This window comes from Telopea speciosissima, chromosome 11 (genome assembly GCF_018873765.1).
Source record: "Telopea speciosissima isolate NSW1024214 ecotype Mountain lineage chromosome 11, Tspe_v1, whole genome shotgun sequence".
Lineage (NCBI taxonomy): Eukaryota > Viridiplantae > Streptophyta > Magnoliopsida > Proteales > Proteaceae > Telopea > Telopea speciosissima.
Genome location: NC_057926.1, coordinates 4,014,841 through 4,041,517, shown reverse-complemented (window position 1 = coordinate 4,041,517; position 26,677 = coordinate 4,014,841). Strand labels below are relative to the sequence as shown.

The window sequence follows — 26,677 nt, the reverse complement described above, 5'->3', positions numbered from 1 at the left end:
ACTTTAATGGACCTCTTATATGGATAGAGGCTAGGCATACGAAATTAGTTAAGTAAGTGTCTTTATTTCTTTATTTTAATTGTTTTAAGTGTTTTAATTTGGTTGGATTAGGATTCTATAAGTCCAGTCCTGTTTTGAGTCAGTTTCCTTCATTATTTTAGTTTCTTAGTCAGTTTATGCTACCTTATTAAGGATTGGGTTAGGCCTTCCCTTTTAGTGTTTGATTATGTTGAGTCTTCTATATAAGTTTGCAAGGTTTCAATCTGAGTTTGGTGTGGAAGATCATCCTTTTATGTTGCTGTTTTAGTGATATAATATTGAGGATTAAATACTCAGCAAAACCCTCCCCATTAAACCTGTCGGCTGTTCTGTTTTTCATAGATTGGCTGTCTTTGAGAATCTGTCCATCAGATTTCTCCCATACTTGGGCATATTAAAGAACTTTATAAAGGGGTCCTTCGACCAAAGTTTCAGGTTGGTCAGAATCTCTGATCTGCCAGGGTATACAATCTCCCAAATCTGTTCTTTTTTGTGTACAGATTTGGGGATTTTGATTTTGTCTTCAACCTCTGACCCTTTAATCATCGCAGGATTTTGGGGTTTGATTATTCTAACCGTTTATAAACTTTGGTCAAATTCTGTCCTTCATCAGAAAAGGTTGACTTTGACATAATAACCTATTCTACACTTAATTTAGTACTAAAAACACAACATTCAATAATTGAAATATGTATTAGAATGAAGAAAAACCATTCAATAGTATACCAATTTCAAAAAGTGTTGTCATTGACACTTAATAGGGAGTGCCTATTTAAGAATGTTCACATATGTTTGAAGCATTAGATTCGGGGGAAAAAACCCAAAGTGGTAGTTTGGTTTTGGGTCCTATAACATATGACGATCATGTCATCCTTTGCCTGAAGAATCTCTCAAAGTTCATCATAACAGCCCTGTAGGTGGACAATTTTGGCCAAATAATGCTTTAAATCCACCCAAATGTTGAAGTGGATGCTCCACAGTTGACCACCAAGTCTTTATTCTGTAGCAAAATGAAGTCTTTGCCAAAAAAATGAGGTTTTCTAGTAGGTTAGGAGTTCTCTGGTGAAAGGGGTTGAATGCTCAAAATGAGTCGAAATGACCGAAATGCTGAAATTTCGGTTGAAATCTGGTATGCCTATAGATTCGATCCCTGTTTCGTTTTCGAGATTCAAGGCTTTGTTGAAATTATTTTGTGAAATTCGGTCATTTCAATTGAAATTCTGAACCATGCACTCTAGTTCTTTTCAATTAAGGGAAAAAGTTTCTATTCATGCATATAGTGCAATCTCATGACTGATTTAGTTTTGATGGAGGTTCTGTAGGTCAGTATTGTAATGATGCCACAATAGTTGCTTGATGATCTTCTCAAATTTATTCTATGATAGCCAACACCATTCCTTAATTTTTCAGGTACACTGCGCTGTTCCTGTCACTATTTGTTGCAACACTTGTTCAGTACTTCTTCACATCTGGTTCTTCTCCTGGGTATATCTCTGTTTAATACATAACAAACTTCTCTGATAGCCTCGAGTTTCAAAATGAAGTTTTTAATTTTCTTTCTTTTGTTGGCTAACATGGTTTTTGTATTTCATTCATGTATGCTATATTAGCTACGTCATTGATGCAATGAGGGCCGCTAATGAGACACATGCTATATTCGGGAAGACATCAATGACTTCAAAGTAAGGGCTGATTTTCATTTATTTTCTTTTTACTGTTCATTGGGGGGGGGATTTGCAGCAATGGATTTAATTATCATGAAAAATGGGATAGTATAAACACTTTTGGATGCCCTTGTTTGCTTTTAATCTGTTTCATAACCTATACTAGAGTTTACACCTGTTGGTTACAGAAATTTGGTTTATAAACTGATTCTGCAACTTTACTTCTAACTGTACTCTTCTGTTGATTAAGAAAAGACAATCTGCTTCAAGAACAAATGGAAACTTGATAATCCATGTGGAAGGAGACCAATTTGGAAAAAGCGTTTCTAGATCTAATAGCACATGGACGAAGCTTGTGATGGATTTTTATCCTCCTGGATCATCCATTAGGTAAGCATAATTTGTCGAGTCTTTTTTTATTTATTTATTTTTTCTTTGGTGGTAACTTCTGCAAAATAATTTTTGTATAAATAAATCACACAATGTTGATTATGTGAGGTTTCATGGATGTTAGAGATTATCTACATCTATATAGATGCCTTTAGTCTGATTTCTGCCATTGGAATATGAAAGGCGTTGAAGAAATTTAATTGTACACCATACAATTCAAAGCCCAAAATAGGTCTACCATTACACGTCGTACTATTCAAAGACCAAAATGGGTCTACCATAGGATTTAATGTTTTTTTGGTGTGGTAATGGTATTAATTATCGAGATGATATGGACCAATATGGCTGATATGTATCGAGATTGGCCAAGCCGAAACAGAACTGATACAAAAGAAAATTTATATTTATGTACAGAATCTATACGGTACCAATATGAACCGATCTTCCCGATACACAGGCTGGCAAAACCCAAAAATCCCAGTTTTTGAAAGAAAACTTCTTTCTACCTGATTTTCTTTGGGCCAAAACCTAAGTTGATCCCTTCTACACTTTTAAAAGGACATAAGAGGAGTGATTAAACAAGCAAAAAATTTACAGTAAAACTCATCAAAGTGGAGATTGAACTTCAAAGCCATGGGTTGAAGAAATATGTTAAAAATATTTAGTTTTTTTGCTTAAATCTTGGTTTTTCTTGCTTATTTTCCAAGTATCACATCTAAACTCAATGATGAAACCATTTTGGGGGAATGATTGCTGATGTCCCTAGGGATCTCAACCAAGCTTTATTTTTAATAAGGAGAAACATTACAAATTACAAGTATACCCTTGAGACAGAATATACCTAAACTAAAACCCAAAATGTTCAACTTACAACACTCCCCTCAAGTTGAAGCATATATATTACACATGCCCAACTTGCACAAAATAGAATGAAACTCTTTGCCATTGAGACCTTTGGTGAAGACATCAGCCAACTGATCTCCAGATTGAACAAAGGGAATACATATAACTCGTTGATCCAGCTTCTCCTTGATAAAATGACGGTCTATCTCCATATGCTTTGTCCTATCATGCTGAACTGGATTGTTGCAATACTAATAGCTGATTTGCATATTCACCCAAATGAAAAAAATAGCTGATTTGCTATCATAGTACAACAACATTGGAGAGTGAGTGTTAACACCTAGATCTGCAAGGAGACCCTTAAGTCACAACAGCTCACATATGGCATGTGCCATAGCATGAAATTCAACCTCTACACTAGACCAAGCAACAATTGCTTGTTTCTTGTTACGCCAAGTCACAAGGTTGCCTGCTAATAAGATACAATAACCAGAGGTGAGCCTTCGATCATCAAGAGACCTTGCCCAATCGGCATCAGTAAAGGCTTCAACTCACATGTGACCATGAGACGAAAAAAGAACCCCTTTCCTGGAGCTGACTTCAAGTACCTTAAAATACGATACACAACATCCAGGTGGGTAGAGTATGGATCATGCATATACTGACTCACTAGACTCATAGTATGAGCAATGTTTGGTTGAGTATGGGAGAGATATATCAACCTTCCAACTAGTCGCTGATAGCCTCCTTTGTCAATTGGCTCACCATCTTTGCTCTTCAAATGTGTGTTAGCCTCAAGTGGAGTATCAATAGGGCGACAACTAAGCATCCCAATCTCAAATAAGAGATCCAAGGTATACTTCCTTTGCGAGAGGAAAATTCCCTTAGAAGAACGAGTAACTTCAATGCCAAGAAAGTATCGCAATTGCACCGAGTCTTTGATCTCAAAATCTTGTCCCAAATAAGATTTCAATTTTGCTATTTTAGCTGAGTCACTTCCAGTGAGGACGATGTCATCAAAATAAACAATGAGAATAGTGATCACCGGACTGCTTAATGAACAAGGTGTGATCAACAATACTTTGAGTATACCCAGCTGTGACCGTAGCCTTGTGAGAACGCCCAAACCAGGCTCTAGGAGACTGCTTCAGCCCATATAATGCACGCTTAAGCTTGCAATCCTTCTCTTGAGTTTCCTTATTTGAGAATCCTTGAGGAACTTCCATATATACCTCCTCTTCAAGTTCGCTATGGAGGAAGGCATTTTTAACATTAAGTTGTTGCAGTTCCCAGCCCAAGGTAACAACACATGAGAGGATAACTCGAACGGTGTTCAGTTTTGCAACAGATGCAAATGTCTGGTAGTCAATCCCATACGTTTGGGTGAAACCTTCCCTTTTGACCAGCTTGGCTTTATACCGATCCACTATTCCATCAGCTCTTTGTTTTACTGTATACACCTATTTGCAGTTCATAGGTCTCTTGCTTGGGGGAACAGAGACAAGATACCATGTATCATTTTTTCCAAGGGCCTTCATCTCCTCTATCATAGCCTCTTTCCACCTCGAATCTGCCATTGCATCCTGCCAAGACTTGAGAATAGAGGTAGAAGCATAGTACTATATCTCGCGATGTATCGGTATCTCGGGCCTACCGAGATATCCGAAATATCCGAGAAATCGCGAAATATGCTCGAAATATTGCATTTTTTCTGCAATATTTCGGGGGTCCATCTCGGGGGGTATTTGGCCATATCTAGGCCTGAAACTTCATGGACAGCCTTATTTAAGCTTAATAAACACATTTAAACCATAAAATTGTAAAAATGTGAATTCAAATTGGTGTTTTGGGCTTGCACCCTTGATTGACATACGGTCGCCGACCCTAATGTATAAATAGTTAAATACACATAGATTAATGAAATCACAACTTAAGTTACAAATTACAAGTGCTAAACTGCTAATAGTAGTTGCTGTGCCTCCCTAGATCAATCCCACTCATGCCTCGCTGGAGTCGACGTCCATTGCTCTCTGTTTGAAGAACATATGTGGACCACGGTATAGAATCGGAGAAGAAATGAGTGTAGTCATCCACAAGTGTCACGTAAATGGAATCATCAACATCTGTAGGTAACCTATCCTAGGATATAAACTAGGGTTACCAATCGATCCATCCGTGAAGAAGATGATCCACGTGTGATATGATGTTGGCGCCGGCAGAGGCGATGGCATTGGCTGCATGTATGGTGGTGAGGTTGGTAGCTAGGTCCGCTAGGGTATGCAAAGATGTTATCTACAAAAGATGATCCAGTATGTCCCTGGGACTGGGACTGGTAGTCATAGTCCCCTACCCCACTAAACTGCCCATATGATGATGATCCATATCCATATCCACCGTAAGGTTGTGATGCACCATAATCCGATGCCAATGGAGTGGCATGTGCGTCAAAAGATGGGGCACGCCAATGTCCAGTCGGTCCTCCTTCCCTATCACCCATACTCAAACCACCAACAGAGCTAGATAGGTTATCAATGTCCATGTGATCAGGTTGCAATCTGTGTTTGTCGACCCCTACGCTTCTGTTGTATGTATGTATGTAGGGGGCCTCTCGAGGGTGGGGGTGCGGGGGCACGTGCTCCGTGGTCCGTATCTTGTGTGGCATGATCAAACTGTCTCTCCAGTGAATCGGAGTGGCTCTACAGGTGCCGTATCCTGGGCCTCCTGGCCTACCACATAACGCTCTCGCATGCCGTCAAATTCTTCACCAGCATCACCACCAGCAACATCACCACCACCAGCATTACCACCACCAGCATCACCATCACCACCACCAGCATCACCATCATCACCATCATCATCATTTGAGGACTTAGACCAGTCTTCATCATCAGCAACATTGCCACCAGTGGGCTGGAATGGTATGGGTGAGGCTTCCCTTGCATGTATCTGACCCTCGTCAGCCATATACTCGTCCACATCAGCACCAATCTCAGAAGCTATCATGGGGTCGGGCCTACCTCCCTCCTCATCCAACACTGGCTCACCTCTATCCCTCACCCAATCCACAATAGGGTCCTCATCGTCTGAGTCAACTTGAAAGATGTCAGCTAGATCAATGGTGCCCCTCTGTCCCTCATGTCCCATGCGTATGTGTTGCAGTTTCAGCCTCAAGTTGTAGTGCACATACACCATGTCAGATAAACGTTGAGACCCCAATCTGTTGCGCCTCTTGGAGTGGATGAGTGCAAAGGTACTCTAGTTCCTCTCACAACCAGATGCAGAACATGTTTGGGCAAGGACTTTAATTGCTATTCTTCTTAAGTTTTCAGCCGATTCCCCATACAACACCCACCATTCAGCTGCATTACAAGTTTACAACAAAAAAGACGTGTCAAATGTTGTTTCAACTTTCAACTTTCAAATTTCAATACATATGTAATTCAAAACTTAAAAGAATTACCAGCATCACCACGTGCTCTGCCTTGTATCGCAGCCTTAGTTCCAAAACTTCCCAATGCATCCCTAAATACCTTGATCTACACCCATGTGGAAAATTAGTAAGTACTTCTTCACTACTTATTTGAAAGCATCAATAAGTTGAGTTTCCAAATGAACTCACTTCATTGTTGCAAATTGCTTGTAGTGCACCATCTGGCTCCAACTTCTTCACTACTTGTTTCACAGCATCAATAAGTTGAGTTTCCAACCCAAGCCTATTGTTATATTGATACTTAGGGTTCAAGTAGTATGCTGAAATATGACATATAGAATAGATGTATTGTCAAATGCATAGGTAATTAGTAAATAATAATACTATTAATTAGTAAACATAAAACAAATTTACTCACCAGCCTTATGCAGTGGATGCATAAGTTGATTCTCCCAGCGAGCATTTATGATATCTAAGAAGTGTTTGCTACTGCGAGGAGCCACACTATAGACACTATCTTTCATCAAGTCTATTGCAGCATATAGGACTGGCATGGTTGGGCCCTTCAGAGCGGAATCAGCAACATGTAGAACTTTAACTACTGGCTCTAAAACTTTTACCACTTTGCTTAGTTTGGTCCAGAAGTCCTCAGATGACATCGTTGTTTGTGCTTCCCTCCCATTTGCAGTCTTGGAACCCTTCCATTCAAACCACTCCTCAGAGGCAAACATGCTTCTCAGCCCGGCCTTCTTTGTCTTAATGCTTTTGAGAGCAATGTAGTTGGTGGCAAATCTTGTGATGCCAGGCCTAACCAAGTCACCCCCACATTTTTCCCTCAATAGATTGAGTGCATAGGAGTGGTTGTATACAAAGTTGATGACTTGTCTTGCACTTTCAACCACAGTCTTCACCAACTTTAACTTTCCCATATCTTTTAGCATTAAGTCAATGCAATGGGCTGCACAAGGAGTCCAAGAGCCGGTACTTACTATTGTTCATCATCTTCTCACCGCCACTTGAAGTTACTTCCATTGTCCGTTACAACTGACAACATTCTCAATACCCACATCTTTTTCCACTACTTCCTTTAACAATCAGAAATATATTTTGCATCCTTTATCTCTTTGGATGCATCCACAGATTTGAGGAACACTGTCCTCCCATCACAATAAATCATGAAATTGATGATGGACTTTCTTATAGGCCCAGTCCATCCATCTGCCATTATAGTCAACCCATATGTCTCCCACATATTCCTCATCTCACTAATGTACTCATCAATCTCACTCTTTTGTTGAGGTAGATAAACATTCATTACCTCATATGGGGTGGGGCCCTTGAATCCTGGGCCAGCCTCGCAATGGTATCTATCATGGTATCATAATGGGGGCCTTGTGCGATGTTCTTTGGGATGGTATGGTATAGCATCCACTTAGCTATTGATTCTTTAACCAATCCCTTCATCCCCTTCCATGCTCCTTTGATTCTGGGTTGATGCTTCCTTTCTTCTTATGCAATTTAGGATCGGATGTTGATGGTGGTACTGCATCTGGTAGAGGTGTTGGGGTTGCCCTCACACTTTGTGATCTTTTAAAAGGATTCAAAGTTCTAGGACCTCCAGAACTGCCAGCTCCTCCACTACCCCCTACTCTTTGTCTCTGCTGATCATCTTGAAAACTTCCTCTACTCCTTGAAACAGTCCGCCTAAAATCCCTAGCCTCCTCTGCTGTTTGTATGTCATCAGGTACTGCAATGTCATCATCAGAGGAGTCATCATCATCATCATCATCATCATCATTGTATCGTCTTCCTCCTCCCATCGAACTCTTCACTGTATCCTCAAGTTGTTCTCTTATCCTTTGCTTGTCAGCCTTCCTCTTCTTTCTTCCCCTCAAACTATCACCAATCTCCCTGGCTACTTCAGTAGGGACCATATGACAACCTACAACATCTTTAGATCCTCCAGTCAGATGTTGTTTAAGTCTACTGGACCCACCTCCCATAAATTGCATGTGACAATAGTTACATATAGATTTTCTCTTATCCCCATCAATGGGAGTACCATGTAACCATGCAATGTCACCCCTATGTTGGCTGGCTGGTCTCTCTTGTTCCCTCTGTTCTCTTTGTTCCCTCCGCCCCCTTTGTTGACTACTTTCCCCCACCTTTTGCTTGCCCTTCGCACGTTGTCTATCACGATCCGCCATAATGATACTTGTTTACTGCAATGTAAGTAACACAAATAATTAAAAAACTTAATGTAGATGCACTTCAATTGACACTTTTAGATTACTAATACACTTGTATAGTTATTTAATATTTTTCCCCTAACCCTTATATTTTTCACATAATTAAAACCAATTTTTTATATATAATGTTAATATAAGTATTGACCTAACACAACAAAACCAAAAATTAGTAAACATAATATACATGTAATGCATCTCAAAACATATAGAAATAACTTTCATATTTTTTCATTATTTTTTAAACTTAAAACTCATATTTTTCCTTATTTATTTCTGTTTTTTTAATTTTTTATATATTTTTCTTAATTTTCGAAAATTAAAAGAATTATTTAAGAGCAGAAAAATAAATCCGACACTGTGAAGCCGTAGATCGGCCATTGGTGTCTAACATATATTTAATTCATTACCATCTAAGTCATATTACCCCTAATTATTTCCTATTTTAGTTGTAGGAAAATGAATTTTTAAAACCAGAAAAAAAAAAAAAAATACATATGGGAAAAATTTCGACACCGTGAGGTCAGAGATCGGCCTCCGGTGTCTAACATATATTAATATCATCAACATCCAATAACATTTGTACAAAGTTTTTTAAAAAAAAAAAGTTATAGAGAAATATAATTTACCTTAAATAATGAAAATAGGCTTGGATGATGAGCTTAGATGACCCTCCGACGTCTTCCCGGCGACAAGGAGCTTCAACAATGCTTGGATGAGGCTTGGAAGGGAGGAAGAAAAGCAAAAAATGAGGAAGAAGAGAGAAAATTTGATTTTCAGCAGCTCTCGGTCGAAATATCGACCAAGAGCTGCGAAATATGGAATTATAAGGCCCTTAGTGTGACACTATTTGGCACTTTTACAATATCTCGCGATATATCGTGAGATCCACGATATATCGTCGATATATCACGATATATCGACGAGATATTGTATTTTTATGTTTCGAAAGTGTTTCGTATCTCGGACATGTCGAGATTCACGAAATATGGCGATATATCGCCGATATTTCGTGAGATTTTATACCATGGGTAGAAGACAAGGAAGACACAAATGCACGATAGGAAGGAGAGAGGGAGTCATAGGACACAACATGAGAAATAGGATGTTGAATACAACTCTTCTTTCCTTTACGGACAACAATAGGTAAATTCAAAGAATCAACATTACTAGGAGGAGAAGGATTACCAGGTTCCGATGAGATGGTGGACAGTCCTGGTTCTAAGGAGAATGGTTGGCTAGGTGGAGCAGCAGTAGGGGTAATATTTGCAGGGACTTTACGGGAATGAGGGCGAGAAAAAACCTGCAATGATTTAGCACTTGGTACACTGTCAGTACTTGGCATCTCCCCTTGCACAGAAGGGTGCGTATCTAGCTCAGGAAGAGACAATGTGGGGCTGTCAAGAGGAACAATTAACGACACATCATCACTAGAAAGCTCCCCCTGAAGAGGTGCCGAGGAAAAATAATAAGCTGCAGACTCATGAAACACAACATCCATAGTGACGAACATACGGCGAGAAGGTGGATGATAACACTTAAAGCCCTTCTGAGTGTCAGAGTAGCCAAAAAAAATGCACCGAAGCCCCCGAGGTTCAAGTTTACCAGCAAGGCGATGATTGCGTGCAAAACACACACAACCAAAGACACGCTGAGGAAGAGTGAAGGAGGACCGGTACTGAAGAACATCTAGAGGAGAACGGGAATTCAACGCACGAGAAGGCATCCGATTGATTAAGTACGTAGTAGTAAGAATGGCCTCACTCCAGTAGTGTTTAGGGACATGTATTTCAAACATCAGAGCATGCGCGATCTCCAACAAGTGGTGGCTTTTGCGTCTGCGACACCATTTTGGGCAGGAGTATCCACGCAACTAGTTTGATGAATGATACCCTCAATAGCAAGCTAGGACTGAAAAGAGCCCTATTCCCGATCATTATCACTGTGCAAAACCTTAACAATGCCATTAAACTGAGTTTTAATCATACAATGAAAGAGTTGAAAACAATGAAACACCTCACTCTTATGATGCAATAGATTTATCCATGTAGCACGGGAATACAAAGGGCGTACCCAGTGATCGAGGCTCCCACCACTACGGGGTCTGAGGAGGGTCATAATGTACGCAACCTTACCACTGCTTCATAGAGAGGCTGTTTCCAGAGACTCGAACCCATGACCACTTGGTTACAATAGAGCAACCTAACCGTTGCACCAAGGTCTTGGCAAAGACACAAGTATCACAGAAGAAGTCATTAGGGTTACATTTCTTAAAACTATTAGCAAAAACAAGTTATAAAGTCCTAAGAGGGGGGTGTCCTAAACGCCGATGCCACTGATGTAACTCTGATAAGGTAGAGGTAGACGCAGATGAAGCAACTGATGAGCCTGAGGGGTGAGGGCCAAAGATGCAGGATGACTGTCCTCTAGCGAATATATACCTGAGAGGTGGAGCACTGAATGGATCCTTTCCCAGAGGCAGAGGAAAGGGAGCCATCAGCAACTCGAACAGTTCTTTACCTGAACCTGGATAAAAAGTAGAGAATTGACTAGAGGAGCCCGTCACATGATTTGTGGTGCTGTAGTCAATAATCCAAGGAGAGGAGTTAGTAGAAACACAATGAACAATAAAAGAAATACATGCACAAAGTTGGAGGAAGAAGAGGCCAAACCAGATGCGGCAGATGCAGCAATCGATGATGACAAGTTGGTGTCCAACTTGGACATCAGACGACGGAGGGCCTGCAGCTCGTCCTAGGTGAGCTGACCCTCAGTGATGCGAGAGTAGTCACCTCGGTATAATGAGCATGACCTGGGTCCAAGGTACCATGACCACGACCACGCGTAGATGTGGGGCGGCCATGTAACTTCCAACAATACTCCTTCATGTGGCATTCCTTCCCATAGTACTCACACTTCACTGGATCACGAGTGGGGCCATCTCGATCAGATGATGGATGACCAGTGGAACGAGTGGAAACATCTCTAGACTCAGAACTAGAGCCAGTGTAGAGGGCTGATCTCTCCTGAGAAACAGGCTGTAGCATGGCTGTCTGGTGGCTCTCCTCAAAGCTGAACAAGGGCATAGGACTGTTCCAAGGAGAGAAAAGGGTCCCAACTGAGGACCTGAGAGGTGTATATGATCGTATTCCATATTCAGTCCAGCCAAAAAATCATAGACGTGGATCATATCTTCGCTTTTCTTAAAGCTAGCAGCATCAATAGAGCAGGTGGTCTGAAAAGTCTCATATAAGTCGAGTTCCTGCCACATGCTACGCAACTCAGAATAGTATTGGGACAGTGACATCTCCTTCTGGCAGTCCCATGAATTCTTTTGCGTAGCTCATAGACTTGGGCAACATTTCCAACCTGCGAATATGTCTCCTTGGCTGCCTTCCAAATCTTCTCAGCAGAGTCCAAGAGAAGATAGCTACGGGCAATAGAAGGTTGCATAGAATTAAAATAACATGACAAGAGAGTCATCGGAAATCCACTTCTGCAAGTGAGGACCAGCAGGTTTAGCAACATCACCCGTACGATACCGGTAAAACCACGGGCAGCAATAGATAGGAAGCAAGAGTGTGTTCATATCAAATAGTTGCTGCCATCTAGCTTGATGGAGCTAATAGGGAAGGGCGGAAACTCACTAGGAGTGCTGTGATTCGTTCCGTCAGTGTTAGTTGAGGTGGTAATTTCGCTGGACATGACTGCTGATCAAACAAAATAAGTCCAACTGCTTGCTGCAGCAAAATAGGATGAAAACAAGGCTGTAGGAAAGGAGCATCACAGGGAAAGAGATTCCAGCAACAAGGAATCGAGATTTAAGTCATAAGAAGCAATCCGAACATAGGAAAGGAACCCTTGGTGGGAAGAAAAGAACCACCGAGGGTTAAATCATGTAGGAAACCCTCGGAGAAGGGAAGAGGCTTTTAGAGAAGAAGGAAAAAAAGGGAAAAAGAAGGCAGTGGAAGAGAGAGTCGAAGAAGAGAAAAAAAATGACGAGAAGAGTTGCGAAAAGGGTCATGCGAGAGAAAGAAAGGGTCGGAAGAGGGAGAGAGGTGGCGGAAGTGAGAGGGTGAGTCGCGAGAGTGAGAGGTAGCAGTGGCGGTGCTTAAGAAAAGAGGCGGAGAGAGTGAGAGGGTGAGTCGAGAGAGAGAGAGGGGGGTTGCTGGCGGTGAAAAGGAGAGGCGTAAGAGTGGTACTGCTGCTGTTGTGTTGCATCAAGGTGATGGTGGCGGTGGTGCTGATGTGTTGCGTCACAGTGATAGTGGCGGCAGCATATGTAATAGGGTGGGATTCCCAAGACTGATTCCCCCTCTGATACCGTGATGAAATCAATCTGGAGGAATAATTGCTGATGTCCCTAGCGATCTCAGCCAAGCTTTATTTATGATAAGGAGAAACATTTCAAATTTCAAGTATACCCCTGAGACAGAATATACCTAAACTAAAACCCAAAATGCTCAACTTACAACACTGAAAAACCGACCTGGATTTAAATCATCTTGAATGATTTTGTATTCTATAATGTATAATTATGTTTATTTCTAAGTACTTGTTATTAATAGTTACATACTATTTTATAGGGCATACCCAGTGCACGAGGCTCCCGCCACTGCGGGGTCTAGCGAGTTACATACTATAGGTTTGTTTAATTTGTTACTAGTATAGTAGTATGGTTTATGTGTATATACTTAATGTATGTTACTTAATACTTAGTAATTTGTTTATACTTACATATTGCATGCTTGGTTTGGACCTTTGGGGGTTTCTTTGAGCCAATATACACAAATAGATTTTTCTTTTTCGAAGCTTCTTGTTTAATTACTTTTTATCACTTATTAGTATGTTTGATATTGCGCTTGTCAATGAAGATTTGAATCACATAGATGCCGTGAAGACAGAGATAACCTGACATTGGTTGGATATTATTATTTAGGGAGAGGGTTGGACATGCTGCCAGCTTTTGGTAAGCTAGCGGCATACACCAATCACTGGGCTGGACGCAGGAGGGCAAGGGGGTCTTTTCCAAAGAGGGAGGAGAGAGGATGGCACATGCTGGGCATCCTGGCGGTGTGCCCAGCCTTATCCCTATTATTTATTACTTATTTATGGTTAACAATGCTTCAAACGCTTGTTTTACATGTATCATAAGCATATCCATGCGTATCAACACCTATCTCAAGCATATCTCCCATATGTCTCTTAAAACAAGCTTTTAGGATACACTCAAGGTTTTAGGACATGGTTTTGACCGGCCACGAAACTGAGTTCTGCCGAGATCTCGGCGAGTTGGTGTATTTTTTCCCGTCAAGACTCGGTGGTGGGTTTCAGTGGCCATATGGCCAAGATAGGTCCTGAAACTTGACATCCACTCTATTTTAGGCCTTCTAAACACAATGGAAACAGTAATTTTTAATAATTCAAACCCAAAATGGTACTTTGACTTGGGACCCTAGGTTGGTAGTTTACAGCGTAGGTGAGCTCTACCCTAGGCTATTCCACACAATATTTAGTACTATTAGAACACATATAATAAAAATTGAAGTGTAAAACAACTTAATTAAGCATTAGGAATTAAAAAACATCAAACCGTAAACCATTTAATGCATTAAGCATCATATTCATAATCATACATTGATCCATGGTTTGTTAATAATTGTTAGAAACTTAGAAAGAGATAGATTTTGAGAATTTTTTTTAACCTAACTTACATCACATATAAAAACGATGTAGACAACAAACAATTATTCATTGTGGATCTATGAAAAAGTAGTTTTTGAGAAGAGTTTTTTACCTAACACTGTTTTTGAGAAAAAATACAATTACTCCTTTGTTCTTGAAGCTTCTATCAACAATCTCTAACCTTCAATCTTCAATCTCCAGCAGTATATGTGAAATATTCCAATAAAAATAGTGAAAAGCACAAGTTTGGAGGGGTTTTTCAAACTAGAGAGGCGAGTTCTGTGGAGTCCAGCGAGATATGTCGAGTTTTGGGTCAAAATATGGTATATATACTTGGTCATTGGGCCTGGCTCAACCGAAATGAACCGAGATCAAAATATGGATTGAAATCTCGGTGAGATAGCAAGATTTTGCTGAGATTTCAGTTGAGTTCTTGTATGTTTTATGTATCGCAAGGCATCTCGACTCGGAGGGCCACGAAACCGAGACAAAAGTAAGATCTTGCCGAGATTTGTACTATGGATATGCTGCCCGATACCGATCCTTGACACCTTGGTGGTACTGGTAATAGGACTCTCATCCTGATAATACACTGATATGTATTACTTGGATGGTGTTGATTAAATTTTAATGACCTGAATGGATAGGTAAGGAGTTTTTAGCTAAGATAACTTTGGAGATATGTCCTATGTAAGGGTTGTTGATATGGTTAAGAGTTCTGGAAAGAACCTCAAACCTCTGGACTGCCTAAACAACACTTTAAGGGCCAGGATCAGAATTGACAGAATGATCACCAGGTCCCTAGAAACCCCATTAAGAATTCTATACTTGTCGACAGCTAAAAGACTCCTATATAATATTAAGTTTCAGATTACAATAATACCCTAAAGCATAGACTGATAACCACTTTATCCCAGGCCAAATCAATGAATTTTCTTTGGCCAACAATATGGACCAGCAATCCTGTATTTTGAAGCATCATGTTTGGGCTTAGGTTTCCCAAAGCCTTACCTTTTTAAGAAGCCAACCCCATAGCCCACTCTGTAACTCCATCAGCGGACTAGTGTGGAAATTCAGTGGCTTTGGATACTGTTTGCTCTTATGGTTTCATGCAAGGTACTAAAACTCGGGTGTCGGTACCAACTCGGCCCTTGGAAAAACCGAGTCGAGTCGAGATCTTGCCGAGTTGGTGCATTTTTTTTTTCCGACTCGAAGCCTCAACTCGGTGGGTTTTAGACCTAGTTTGGGTCTGAAACTTGGTATTCAGCCTATTTTAGGCCATTTAAACACAATGGCATTATCAAATTTGGCAAAAACAAAGTCCAAATATGAGTTTCAATTCGGACCATAGGTTGGTAGGCGATGACGTATTAAAATACCCTACTCTATACATAATTTAGTAATAGAAAGCAAGCAAAACATTCAATTAATAGCTAAACAACTTAAATAAGAATTAGAAATATTAAAGTGATACATCAAACTGTTTAACAGTGTTACAACTATCATCACATAAAATGACTTTGAATCAAGTATTCAGTCCCCGCTAGTGTCACATAGTCTTCCCATGACATAGTGTTGTTGTAATGTTGCATATAGTGCTCCACAGCAAGCATATAAGAGTTCTATCGAGTTAGGTAAGTAAATACATAGTAGATGGGTCATTTCCATGGGTCAAGCTGAGATCTCGACCCGAGATCCGAGATCTCGCCGAGACATAGTAGATGGGTCATTTCCATGGGTCAACCCGAGATCTCGCCGAGATCTTGTATTATTTTGTATCGTATCCCATCTCGTCTTGGTTTCTCAAAAAACTGAGAAACTCGCCGAGATCTCGCGAGTTCTCAAACTATGGTTTCATGCCCATGATTCCATGTAATATTATATCATATGCACAAAAATAAATCATATTTTGTTAGCAGCTTATATCTCTCGAATTCTGTAACTAACAATAGACTATATGTTTTTGCAGAAGTTGGACTTGCACTTATTGTAATATTGTGCAGGTACTACAACATATTCTCATATCCTTATTATATATGCTGACATGCTTCAACTCATAACTTTGTAAGATATGTTATCAACTTCAGCATTTTGTTTGGCTCTGCTGATTAAGATTGTCGTTTTGTAGAAGTTGAGATCTCATGTGCCAATTTGTTCTTTCTTGCAATTATAAGAAGACAGAATATTATTGTGTCTGCAACAAGATCGTGTCTGTGTGTTCAATTGAGTATTATTGTCTTCCAAGGGTCCAAGGCACTTCTGTTGAGAAAAACATGATGCGATAATACCAAAACCCTAAAAACCAGTAATAGCAATGAGAAGGAAAGAGAAGAAGAGATTTGGACTGCGTAGGAAGAAGAGCAACGTTAAATCCAGGTAGTGCCTCCATCGTACTACATAAACAGAAAGTAGTCCTAGTCATAGTGTAATTAGGATTTAGGAAACAAATAAACCAAAGACTAAAGTAATTAAAGCAATTAACTAACTCAAACTAACTTGCTGCCCAAGACATAACACGATGGGGACATTCCCCCTATCGTATTATGTCCACATAAATAATATTTACCCCCACGGTATATAGGTGTGCATATGTTAACACTCCCCCTCAAGCTGGAGCATATAAATCATCAATGCCCAGCTTGAAACAGCCCTTCCTGAAAGCAGGACCAAGTAAATGCTTGGTAAACATATCACCAAGCTGATCAGCAGAGGAGAAACAAAGTAACAATGAGTTTCTGCATAACAACACTTCACACAAAGTGACAGTCAACTTCAATGTACTTGGTTCTCTCATGAAACAACGGGTTGCTGGCAAAGTAGTCCTAGTCATAGCCTAACTATGAAACAAGTAAACCAAAAACAAAAGTAATTAAAGCAATTAACTAACTTAAATTAACTTGCTGCCTAAGTCATAATACGATGGGGACATCCATCTATCATATTATGTATCGCATTGTATCGGCCGGTACATCTTGGTACGTATTGATACATATGAATACGTATTAAAGCCATAAAGTTGGGAATGAAGGACATATTGATATGTATCAATCGATCATATCATATCTGCCGATACAATGCGATACAATCGATACAGTTTGTTTTTTTTTTTAAAATTTAAAAAAAGATATGTATCTCACCGTATCGTATCAATACCATGCGATACCAATACGTATCGGCCGATACGGTGAGATACTTTAAACCATGGGTATAACATTGTGAAGCTTGCACCTTTTCTGTGTGTTGAATTATGGAAAGAGGTATAGTTGGGTTTTTGGACATAAATTATTAATCCAAAAGGTGGAGCTTAAGATTAAGTTGGTGTTGATGCATTAGTCCTGTGCTAAGTAAATTTCAAGATGTAATTCTATGAAAACTATTTCTTGTGTTGGGGAGGTTCTAATTTGGTTCCCCTCACCCCGCCCCTTTTTTTAATATGTCGGAATTAATTTACATTTTTTTGGTTATGATTCAGTTAAAATACAGTTTTTTTTGGGCGGTACAAGTAGTCTAAGTATCTATTTTTGTCCATAATAAGATACTTTTAATTATGAAGAAATAAAAGTTTTATATTCACCAAAAAAGTTCGTGGGTCCACCCAACTCAGATGCATGTTGTTAATTTCATGTCCTCTTTTCTGATTCATGTTCTATCAGTAAGAATTTGATTCTAGCTCTTTGTCTTTGGTATGATGAAATTTATTATTTTGATTGATTTTTAGGCCTTTGGAATTACAATTTCTCAACTTGTGGATGGCTTATATCTGGGAAAACTTTTTGATTAAATACTTTTTGGTTACATATATGCAGCCTCCACGGGCAAAACATTGTCATGACTGTGACAAATGTGTTCTTCAGTTTGATCATCACTGCGTTTGGCTTGGGACATGCATAGGCCAGGGTAACCACTGCCGGTTTTGGTGAGTTTTGTGCAATCTCGACCTTCAGCATTGCATATTATCTTGGTCTTCTTTCTTTTGCAAAGATTTATATGATAACTACACAAAATAATGATTGGGGGTTGGGGTGAGGGAGGGGAATTGAATACTTAATTTAAAAGTAAACTGCTAGGAAGGTAACCCTAAACGCTCTAGTGATGTGTTGTGGAACCAGCAAAATCACTTCGCCTGTTTTAAAGGGAAGCGGTGATTGCTCATCTTATTGATGTTCATCCAATGCTGCTAGGGTCCTTTAAATACTTATCGTTCTTGACAAAAGAAGTCTTCCATGTTTTATGGCAACTTTCATGCTTTGAATGAGTTCATGTGTTTTTATCTGTGAGGGTTTCAACCTTTTGGTCTATTTGAGAATTCCATTGGCAACACTTATGTTCACCTCCAACTCTGTGATGAAGGAAACTGCTTAATGTACGGTTGATACAACCAAAATTTAGTATGGGCAATTACTCTCGAGTTGCCAAAGATACCTTAGAGCAGGTTAAGTATTTTACTATTTGCCATTCAACTAGTCCTTGTTGAACCACAGTTCGGATTTATTTGCAGTATGATTTGGTTGGTTTATATCAGTCAATTTTATTGGGTCTGATATGAAATCGAGCTGTAGTTCTGTAGTGTTTTCAGGTCATTCTTTTATGGCTTGAACTCAAGTTTTGTGATGAGTTCAGTTAATTTCAACTACTCTGTCGTATTTAAAAACAGAAATTCCATGAAGCATTTTTATCTGATAAGAAATTTGTTTATAGAAGATATGGAAAGGCCTCACTAGACCATGCAAACCCACCCCTCCCCGCAAAAAAAAGAAAATGAAAAGGCAATACATGTCCTACAGAAGAGATTTACCAAAAACTATAACTTTCAGAGCGACGGGCAATTCCAATCCCATACAAAAATATAAGAGACGCTTGTATCCCTGAATTCTTCACAAGTAGAAGCCTCCGTTACACTTCTGAATGGAAACATATTTCCCATGGAGATATTATTATGCAGGAACAAGCATAAAGGCAGAAGATAGTGAGGGAGCAAATCGAGGAATGGGAATAGCAAAAGAAGATGATGCAGAGGAAGCTAAATTTGATAGAAACGGAAATGGTCATGAAAACACATTATATATCAAGGTTGACAAGGCAATTTGTTAGGTCTCCTAATTAGATAATTCCACTCCTGAGGGGAGGTTCTCCTGAAACTAAAGTTAAAAATCTTATGTTTTAACAGTTGAATATGTTCTCTGTAAATAACTGTAATACCTTTATATATATATATATATATATATATTTGGTGGGAGGGGGGATAAGAAACAACATTTTTCTTTCTATAAAGAGATTATACAAGGATAGTAATAACCTTGTAATTCTTATGTGTTGTTAACTCCATTACAATATTAGTCTCCAGAATTTTGGACTGGTTTCTGCTCAATTTATCTGTATCTTTATGACTTTATGTTTATAATATGAATTGGTTATGATCAAGTTTCTTCATGTCTCATCAAATTACAGGTGGTACATTTTTGAAGAAACAATATTGTGCATGTGGACTGGCGTCTTGTATATTAGTTATTTGAAGGCCAATTTTTCAAGGGCCTGGTATGGTGTTCCTTACAAGGAATTTTTTTCGAACCTATGTGCTGTATAACCATCTCCTACTTTATTCATTGAAAAGATTGCCAATAGCCCTCTCTCTCTCTCTCTCAAAAAAAGAAAAAAGAAAAGAAAAGGCATCATTGCCTATTTAAAGTTTGTTGCAGAGTGTAGAGCATTTTGCTCAGTTGTATATTGATCTGTGCCTGAAATATCATAACCCTATTAAGAGTCATGACCTGTAAATTGCTATTATCATGATAGCCCTGTAGTAGTAACCTAGATATCATGTTGTTTAGTTCAGAATTTGTCTTCTACTTTTTAACATTTTTGCAACTCTTTATTACTTGCTTGTTAAGGTTCTTATTAATCTTGTAATGCAATGTATTGTTAGGTGGAAAGATGGAATTGTCATATTGCTTTTGGCAACTTTGTCCATTTGCTTAATCTTTCTGCTCTTGCTTTTGCTATTCCATAGGTAAGATTCATATTGTTCTCTTAAAGTTAAATCTGCTTATTTCATTTACAATTGCAACATTTTTTTTGTTAGAATTGTTAACTGCAAGTCTTGTTATTGCAATACATCTTAACCCACGTTAAATGGTAAATGTTATGATTCATTGCTATTATTCTGTCCTGTTGTTTCTGATCAACATCCAAGGAGTGTGCCTATAAAACTAGCACTCTTCCTCTGCACAGGTTCCATTGAAGTTCTTTTCCGTTTTTTTTTCCTACTAGATAGCTTGTGCATAGTTGTCAAGGCGTTGCCTAGGCGTCCAGGCGCCTTGCGTCTAGGTCACCTCCAATGCTTTGGGTCACCTAGATGCCATGACAACGATGACCTTGTGTCTCATCTGTTAAAATCAATGGATAAAGCTAGATTGGGGCCATTATACTGTTTGACGCCCTAGTCTTCACCTTATTTTTTCATCTCATGTTGTAAACTTCCTTTTTTCTTGCAACTTTTGTACCTTCGGTGGTTAGTTTGGATGCTGGCACCTGGTTTCCATTAGTCCATTAGTTGATAGCTCAATATAGCTTTAAGTAGATGCTTTGGTTCTGTTTTCGCTGTAACACATGCATCTTGAAATTAAGACTGAGACAAAGGTTTAATGAAACAGAGGAAATACAATAATAAATATTCCAAATTTCCAATACGGCTCTAATTAAAAACTGACCTCTCCACTAGTCCACTGTCTTTGGATTAATGAAGGCTTGAGGTCCAGTTGAGTTTTTGTGTGCAAAGCTGCAGAAAAGGCGATGAATGTGTTAAAGAGTTGGGAGCTTTAAGCTTTAAGCTTTAAGGAGGAATATTCTTGATCTTCGATCTGAGCTGCCAAAATGATGCAGCATCTCCAGGTTATGGCAGCTCTATAACTCTATTCCCACATGGAAGTGTGAGATTAAGGGATTGGAAATACCATAAGCGCTCAAAACCTCATTGATAACTTTGGGAATTGTGACATGTGTCTTTGAGACACAGCCCACCTTTATTATAATAATAAGATATGAGTACAAAGACAATAAAGTCCCTAGAGCAACACAAAATAAACCCTAAGGACAAACATACCCCTGAACCCATATTAAAACACTCCCCCTCAAGTTGGTGCATGGATGCCACACATGCCCAACTTGCACACGAGTACAAAACAATTTACTACTTAATCCTTTAGTAAAAACATCAGCAAGCTGATCTCTGGACTTGACAAATGGAGTGCAAATCAGCCCTTGTTCCAGCTTCTCTTTGATGAAATGTTGGTCAGTCTCCACATTATTGGTGTGATAATGCTAGACCGGATTGTGAGCAAATACTGATAGCAGATCTGTTGTCACAATAAAGCATCATAGGTAAAGATGTAATGTAAGACTGGAATACCTGTCCCAAAAACCCAAAAAAATCCAAACAAGAACAGAACCAGAATTAGAAACTTAGGGTTTATGATCAAACCAGCCAAGTGATGGTCACTACACTTGGATCAAATGTAGAAAACAGTAGGGGGAAGCTTGTCTCCAAAGTTGATTCAATTCCGCTGGTCTGATGTAGAGATATCAAGGAGTTACCAAAAAAGAAGGTTTGGAGAAACCTTCCAAACAAGCTGTTCTAGACTTCCAGCAGTAGCCGAGTGTCAGGTTTGGTGAATGAAGCCTGGTCTGCAACTTTGGGTCAATTCTGATGGTTAGAATTAGAGATGGAAGGGTGAGAATGAAAATAGAAAATATGGAATTTATGGAAGTTTCAGGCAGTGGGATGGGGGGAAGGTGTCACTAGAGTGGAGGTAATGGAGAGGGGAATCTGAGTTTCAAAACCCAGCAAGTGATTGTGATAATTGAAGGTGATATGAAATTAGAAGGTGCAGTCAGAGGAGTTGCAGGGATGCAGCAAAGCTCCACTCGATGGATCTCCAGCAGCATCAATCACAGGGGTGAAAGGATGTCTCAGTCTTGGAGCTTGTTCACGAGCAACAGCAGCAGTAGCCTGTGGCAACAGCAACAGCAACAGCAACATCAATCGGATGACTTCTGGGCAAAGGAATAATTACCAGCAGCCTTGGCTCGATGGGGCTTCTTAGCACCTGTGTTGATCTTAGGGGAAGCAGCAGCAACAGTTGCAGTCACAGCACAGTGGTAGCAACACTGAAGGAACTCGAGCAAGGTAATGAAGAGGAGGGGAAAAAGAGAAGATAGAAGAGGGGGGGGGGTTTAGGGGGATGGCTCTGTCTGCCTGGGTCTCTCACCCACAGCTATCTCAGCTGTTGGAGCATAGGGTAAACTCCCATACTCGATGGCTAATGTGGCCTGGAGATTCTTTTCTCTAAAATTCTGTATTTTCCATTAAGACGTGATGCCTTTTAATAGCTTAGGCAAGCTTACAATAGAATAGAAACTTCCCAAAAATAAAAGTTAATCTAAAAAAGAAACTTCTAAATCCTAACTAAAGAGAAGTTAACTAAAACTGCTTGGCTTTATAATTCAGCCACAAAATAGAAACTAATATATGGAAACTAGTAAAGTGCACCCAAATCCAGCTAACTGGTCAAAGAAGGATCCTAGCAAAATCGTGGAGCATCTTCCTCTCAAAAGTGGAGAGCATCTTTGACTGGTTAAGGGGGGCGGGCCCTTAACACCAAGGTTCGAAAACTCGGGTCTCTGAGCCATCTCGGCCCAGCAAAAAACCGAGTCGAGTCGAGATCTGGCAGAGATCTCAGCGAGTTTTTTGCATTTTTTTTTTCAAACTCGAAACCCCATCTCGGTGGGTTTTAGACCTATTTTGGGTCTGAAAGTTGGTATTTAGCCTATTTTAGACCATTTAAACATAATGGCATTATTAGATTTTGCAAACACAAAGTCCAAATAGGACCTTTACATCGGACCCTAAGTTGGTAGGCGACGACGTACTAAAATACCATACTCTATACATTAATAACATAATTTAGTAATAGAAAGCTAGCAAAACATTCAATTAATAGTAAAACAACTTAATAAACATTACAAATGTTAAAGTGATACATCAAATTGCTTAAGTTTAACAATGTTACAACTTACAACTATCATCACATAAAATGAGATTGAATCACATATTCATTCCCCACTTGTCCCACATAGTCTTCCCATGACATATTGTTGCTCCACTGTTGCATATAGTTCTCCACAACATTCATATAAGAGTTGTCATTCACATATAGCAAGGCCCCTATCCTAGGGTATAGCTGTTGCCATGTGGCGTGAGACGGTTGCCATGAAGTGTGAGATCCACTGCTTCTGCTACTGTCATATTGAGGCATGTATGGGACTGGGAATGTGGGCCCAATACCAGACCCAGTGCTTTGATTGTCATACTTGTGTTGACTGGCCAAACTGACCATAGGCACTATATTCAGAACCGGTGCTCTCTTGACCATAATCATAGTGATGATGAGGCTGAGATGAATGCCACGACTGATGCTCACTACCAGTATTCATACTCATGCTTCCAAAACTTGCTAGCATGGTATTCATACTCGTGTCATTATGCTGAGGTTGGTTGTGTTTGCGACTTGTCCTTCTCTTGTACGTTTTACTATGGCCACCATAGTCTTGATCTTGTATGGCATGTGTAAACTGAGACTCACTTGTGTAACGCACAGGGTTGGGGTCCTCCTGCGTTCCCACTTCATACTGATATTGCTCGCGCATCCCCTCATGACGATCATTATAATAACCACCACTCTGCATGCCACCACCACCACCACCACTACCACCACCATCACCACCAACAGGGTCATCATCATCACCATTATCATCATCATCATCAGGAGCAGTTCCTGTTGCAGCCTCAAAAGGTCTAGGTGACTCTGAATGTGCACGCCCCTCTTGTGACATATAGTCCTCAACATCTGTACCGGTTACGGACGTAATGGTGTAGTCGGGCCTACCTCTAGGCTCATCCATATCTGGTGCACCACGATCCCTCACCCACTGGAATAGGGGATCCTCATCATCATCAGAGTCCTCCTGGAATATGTTGGCTAGTTCGATGGGATCTTTGTCATTGGTCTCAAATTCTTCACGTATGTGCTTCATCCTTAGTCTCATATTATAATGCACATACACCAGCTGCTCCAGTCATTGACTACCCAATCTGTTCCGCCTCTTTGAGTGTATCAATGCGAATATACTCCAGTTGCGCTCGCACCCAGAGGATGAATAAGTTTGTGAGAGCACTTTCACTGCTATCTTCCTCAGGTTGGGTGAACTTGTACCATAAAACACCCACCAGTCAACTGCATTATAAGCATAGAATATTAAGAATATGTGGCATTTTAAAGGGATAAAATTATAATTCATAAATGTAATGTCATGCCACCTACCAGGGTCTGACTTTTGTCTACCCTTCACTGCAGCTTTTCGACTGAAACTTGCTGAGGCCTCTCTGAAGAATTTGATCTATTTTCAATTTAAATTTCAAACATTGTTAAAGGCTTTAGTATTTGTTATTTAGTAATTACATTCCTTTACTTACTACCAAAGTCCCATACTCTCACCTCATCATTGCAGTCAGCTTGTGTCTTGGCATTGAGCTCCGACTTCTCAATAACAGTTTGAACTGCCACTAACAAATCTGTGTCTAGCCTAAGATCATGCGAGTACTGGTATTTTGGATTCAAATAGTATGCTAGTAAAGGGGAAACCACAGATATGACTTATTAGTGACTTAATACTTTTGAGTTTTGAATATGTAAATGTAAAAACTCATATAAAGTGTAAAGTATGTTGAAGTGTTGAACTCACCAGCTTTATGCAATGGATGACTCAAGTGCTTCTCCCACCGCTCATCAATGATGTTAATGTATGACCGAGCACTTTGGGGTATTGCAGCTCGGACCATTTCCTTCATCTTCTCCAGGGCAGCATATATGTGGGGCAAGGTAAGCTTCTTCTCCGTGTCAACCATCCTTAGTACTGCTACCACTGGCTCTAATATGGCAACAACTTTATGCAAGTACTTCCAGAATTGATCACTTGCAATGGTCTGTTGTGTTGCCTTCCCTTCTTCTTACCTAGAACCATGCCAACCAAACCACTGTTCACTTGCAAACATAGACCTCAGACCTATCACCTTCGTCTAAAAGCTCTTCAATGCAATGTAATTGGTGGCAAATCGAGTGACCCCATGCCTCACTAAATCCCCCTTGCATTTTTCCCTCATCATGGCTAAAGCATAACCATGGTTATATACAAAGTCGGTCACTTGCCTTGTCTTATTGACCACACCAGCCACCAAAGCTTTTTTCCCCATGTCCTTCAGCATTAAATCAATGGAATGTGCTGCACATGGAGTACAAAAGAGGCGGATCCTCATACTCTTCTTGTTCATCAACTTCTCTCCAGCCTTTTTAAAATTAGAACCGTTATCCGTCACAATTTGGATAACGTTCTTTGCTCTTATATCTTCCTTTAGCACTTGCTTCAGTAGCTTATACAAGTATGATGCATCCTTTACATGCTTTGATGCATCCTTTACATGCTTTGATGCATCGATAGACTTCAAGAATACAGTCTTCCCATTACAACTCACAATGAAATTTATAATGGACTGTCTAGTAGGTCCAGTCCAACCATCAGCCATAAGGGTAACCCCATATGTGTCCCACCTTGGCTTCAGACCCTCTATATACTCTTTCAGCTCCTCTACCTCTCGAGGCAAATATACATTATATAACTCATATGATGAAGGCCCCTTCCATCCTGGGCCAGCCCTCCCTGCAGCGCTAAGGAATGCATTATAGTATGTTCCTTGTGCTACATTAGCTGGAATGCCATTGTATAGCATGAACTTGCTGATGGCTTTCCATGCTTCCTCTTGTTTACCACCAAACACTTACGGGATGGTTGGCTGGTAGGCATCTTGTTGCCTAAAGGTAGATGGATCCTGCTAAAAAATGGGATCTGGGGAATGTGCTCGTGGTCGGGCTGGGGGTCGTGGGATATCTCTTGTGCCAGTGCTTCTCCTCCTCTCAGCTTCTTGCACTGGTGCAGCTGAGCTTGATTGATGTAGATCCTAGCCTCCTCGAATTGAAGAAGCCACCCTAAACCTAGGGTTTTAGTAGGAGCCTTAGTTTAGTTTAGTTTATTTGCATACTTGGTTTGTATTTTGTGTTTTTAATTGAACCGGGTTAAATTGGTTGCATCTAATTGGTTCAATTGGTCTAATTGAAGTTGTTACAAAATAGAGCCCTAGTTCTGACCAGCTGTGAAGAATAAAGAAGAAGAAGAAGAAGAAGAAGATGGAGAAGAGAAGAAGAGAAGAGAGAGATCGATTGAGAGCAATAAACTCCCTCACGATTTCTGTGTAAGTAAATCGTGAGGGGGGC

At 39.9% G+C, this 26,677-nt stretch overlaps 1 protein-coding gene across 1 annotated transcript in view; it reads left to right on the top strand.

Moving 5' to 3' along the window:
• LOC122645965 (protein S-acyltransferase 10) overlaps positions 1-26,677 on the top strand; it is a 63,429-nt gene that overhangs the window by 13,373 nt on the left and 23,379 nt on the right. Inside the window, exons 3-9 of the mRNA XM_043839393.1 lie at positions 1,450-1,524; positions 1,650-1,721; positions 1,959-2,093; positions 16,267-16,300; positions 18,104-18,213; positions 19,746-19,832; positions 20,221-20,304. Of these exons, the coding sequence (XP_043695328.1) occupies positions 1,450-1,524; positions 1,650-1,721; positions 1,959-2,093; positions 16,267-16,300; positions 18,104-18,213; positions 19,746-19,832; positions 20,221-20,304 (597 nt within the window). The remainder of the gene's footprint in view (positions 1-1,449; positions 1,525-1,649; positions 1,722-1,958; positions 2,094-16,266; positions 16,301-18,103; positions 18,214-19,745; positions 19,833-20,220; positions 20,305-26,677) is intronic.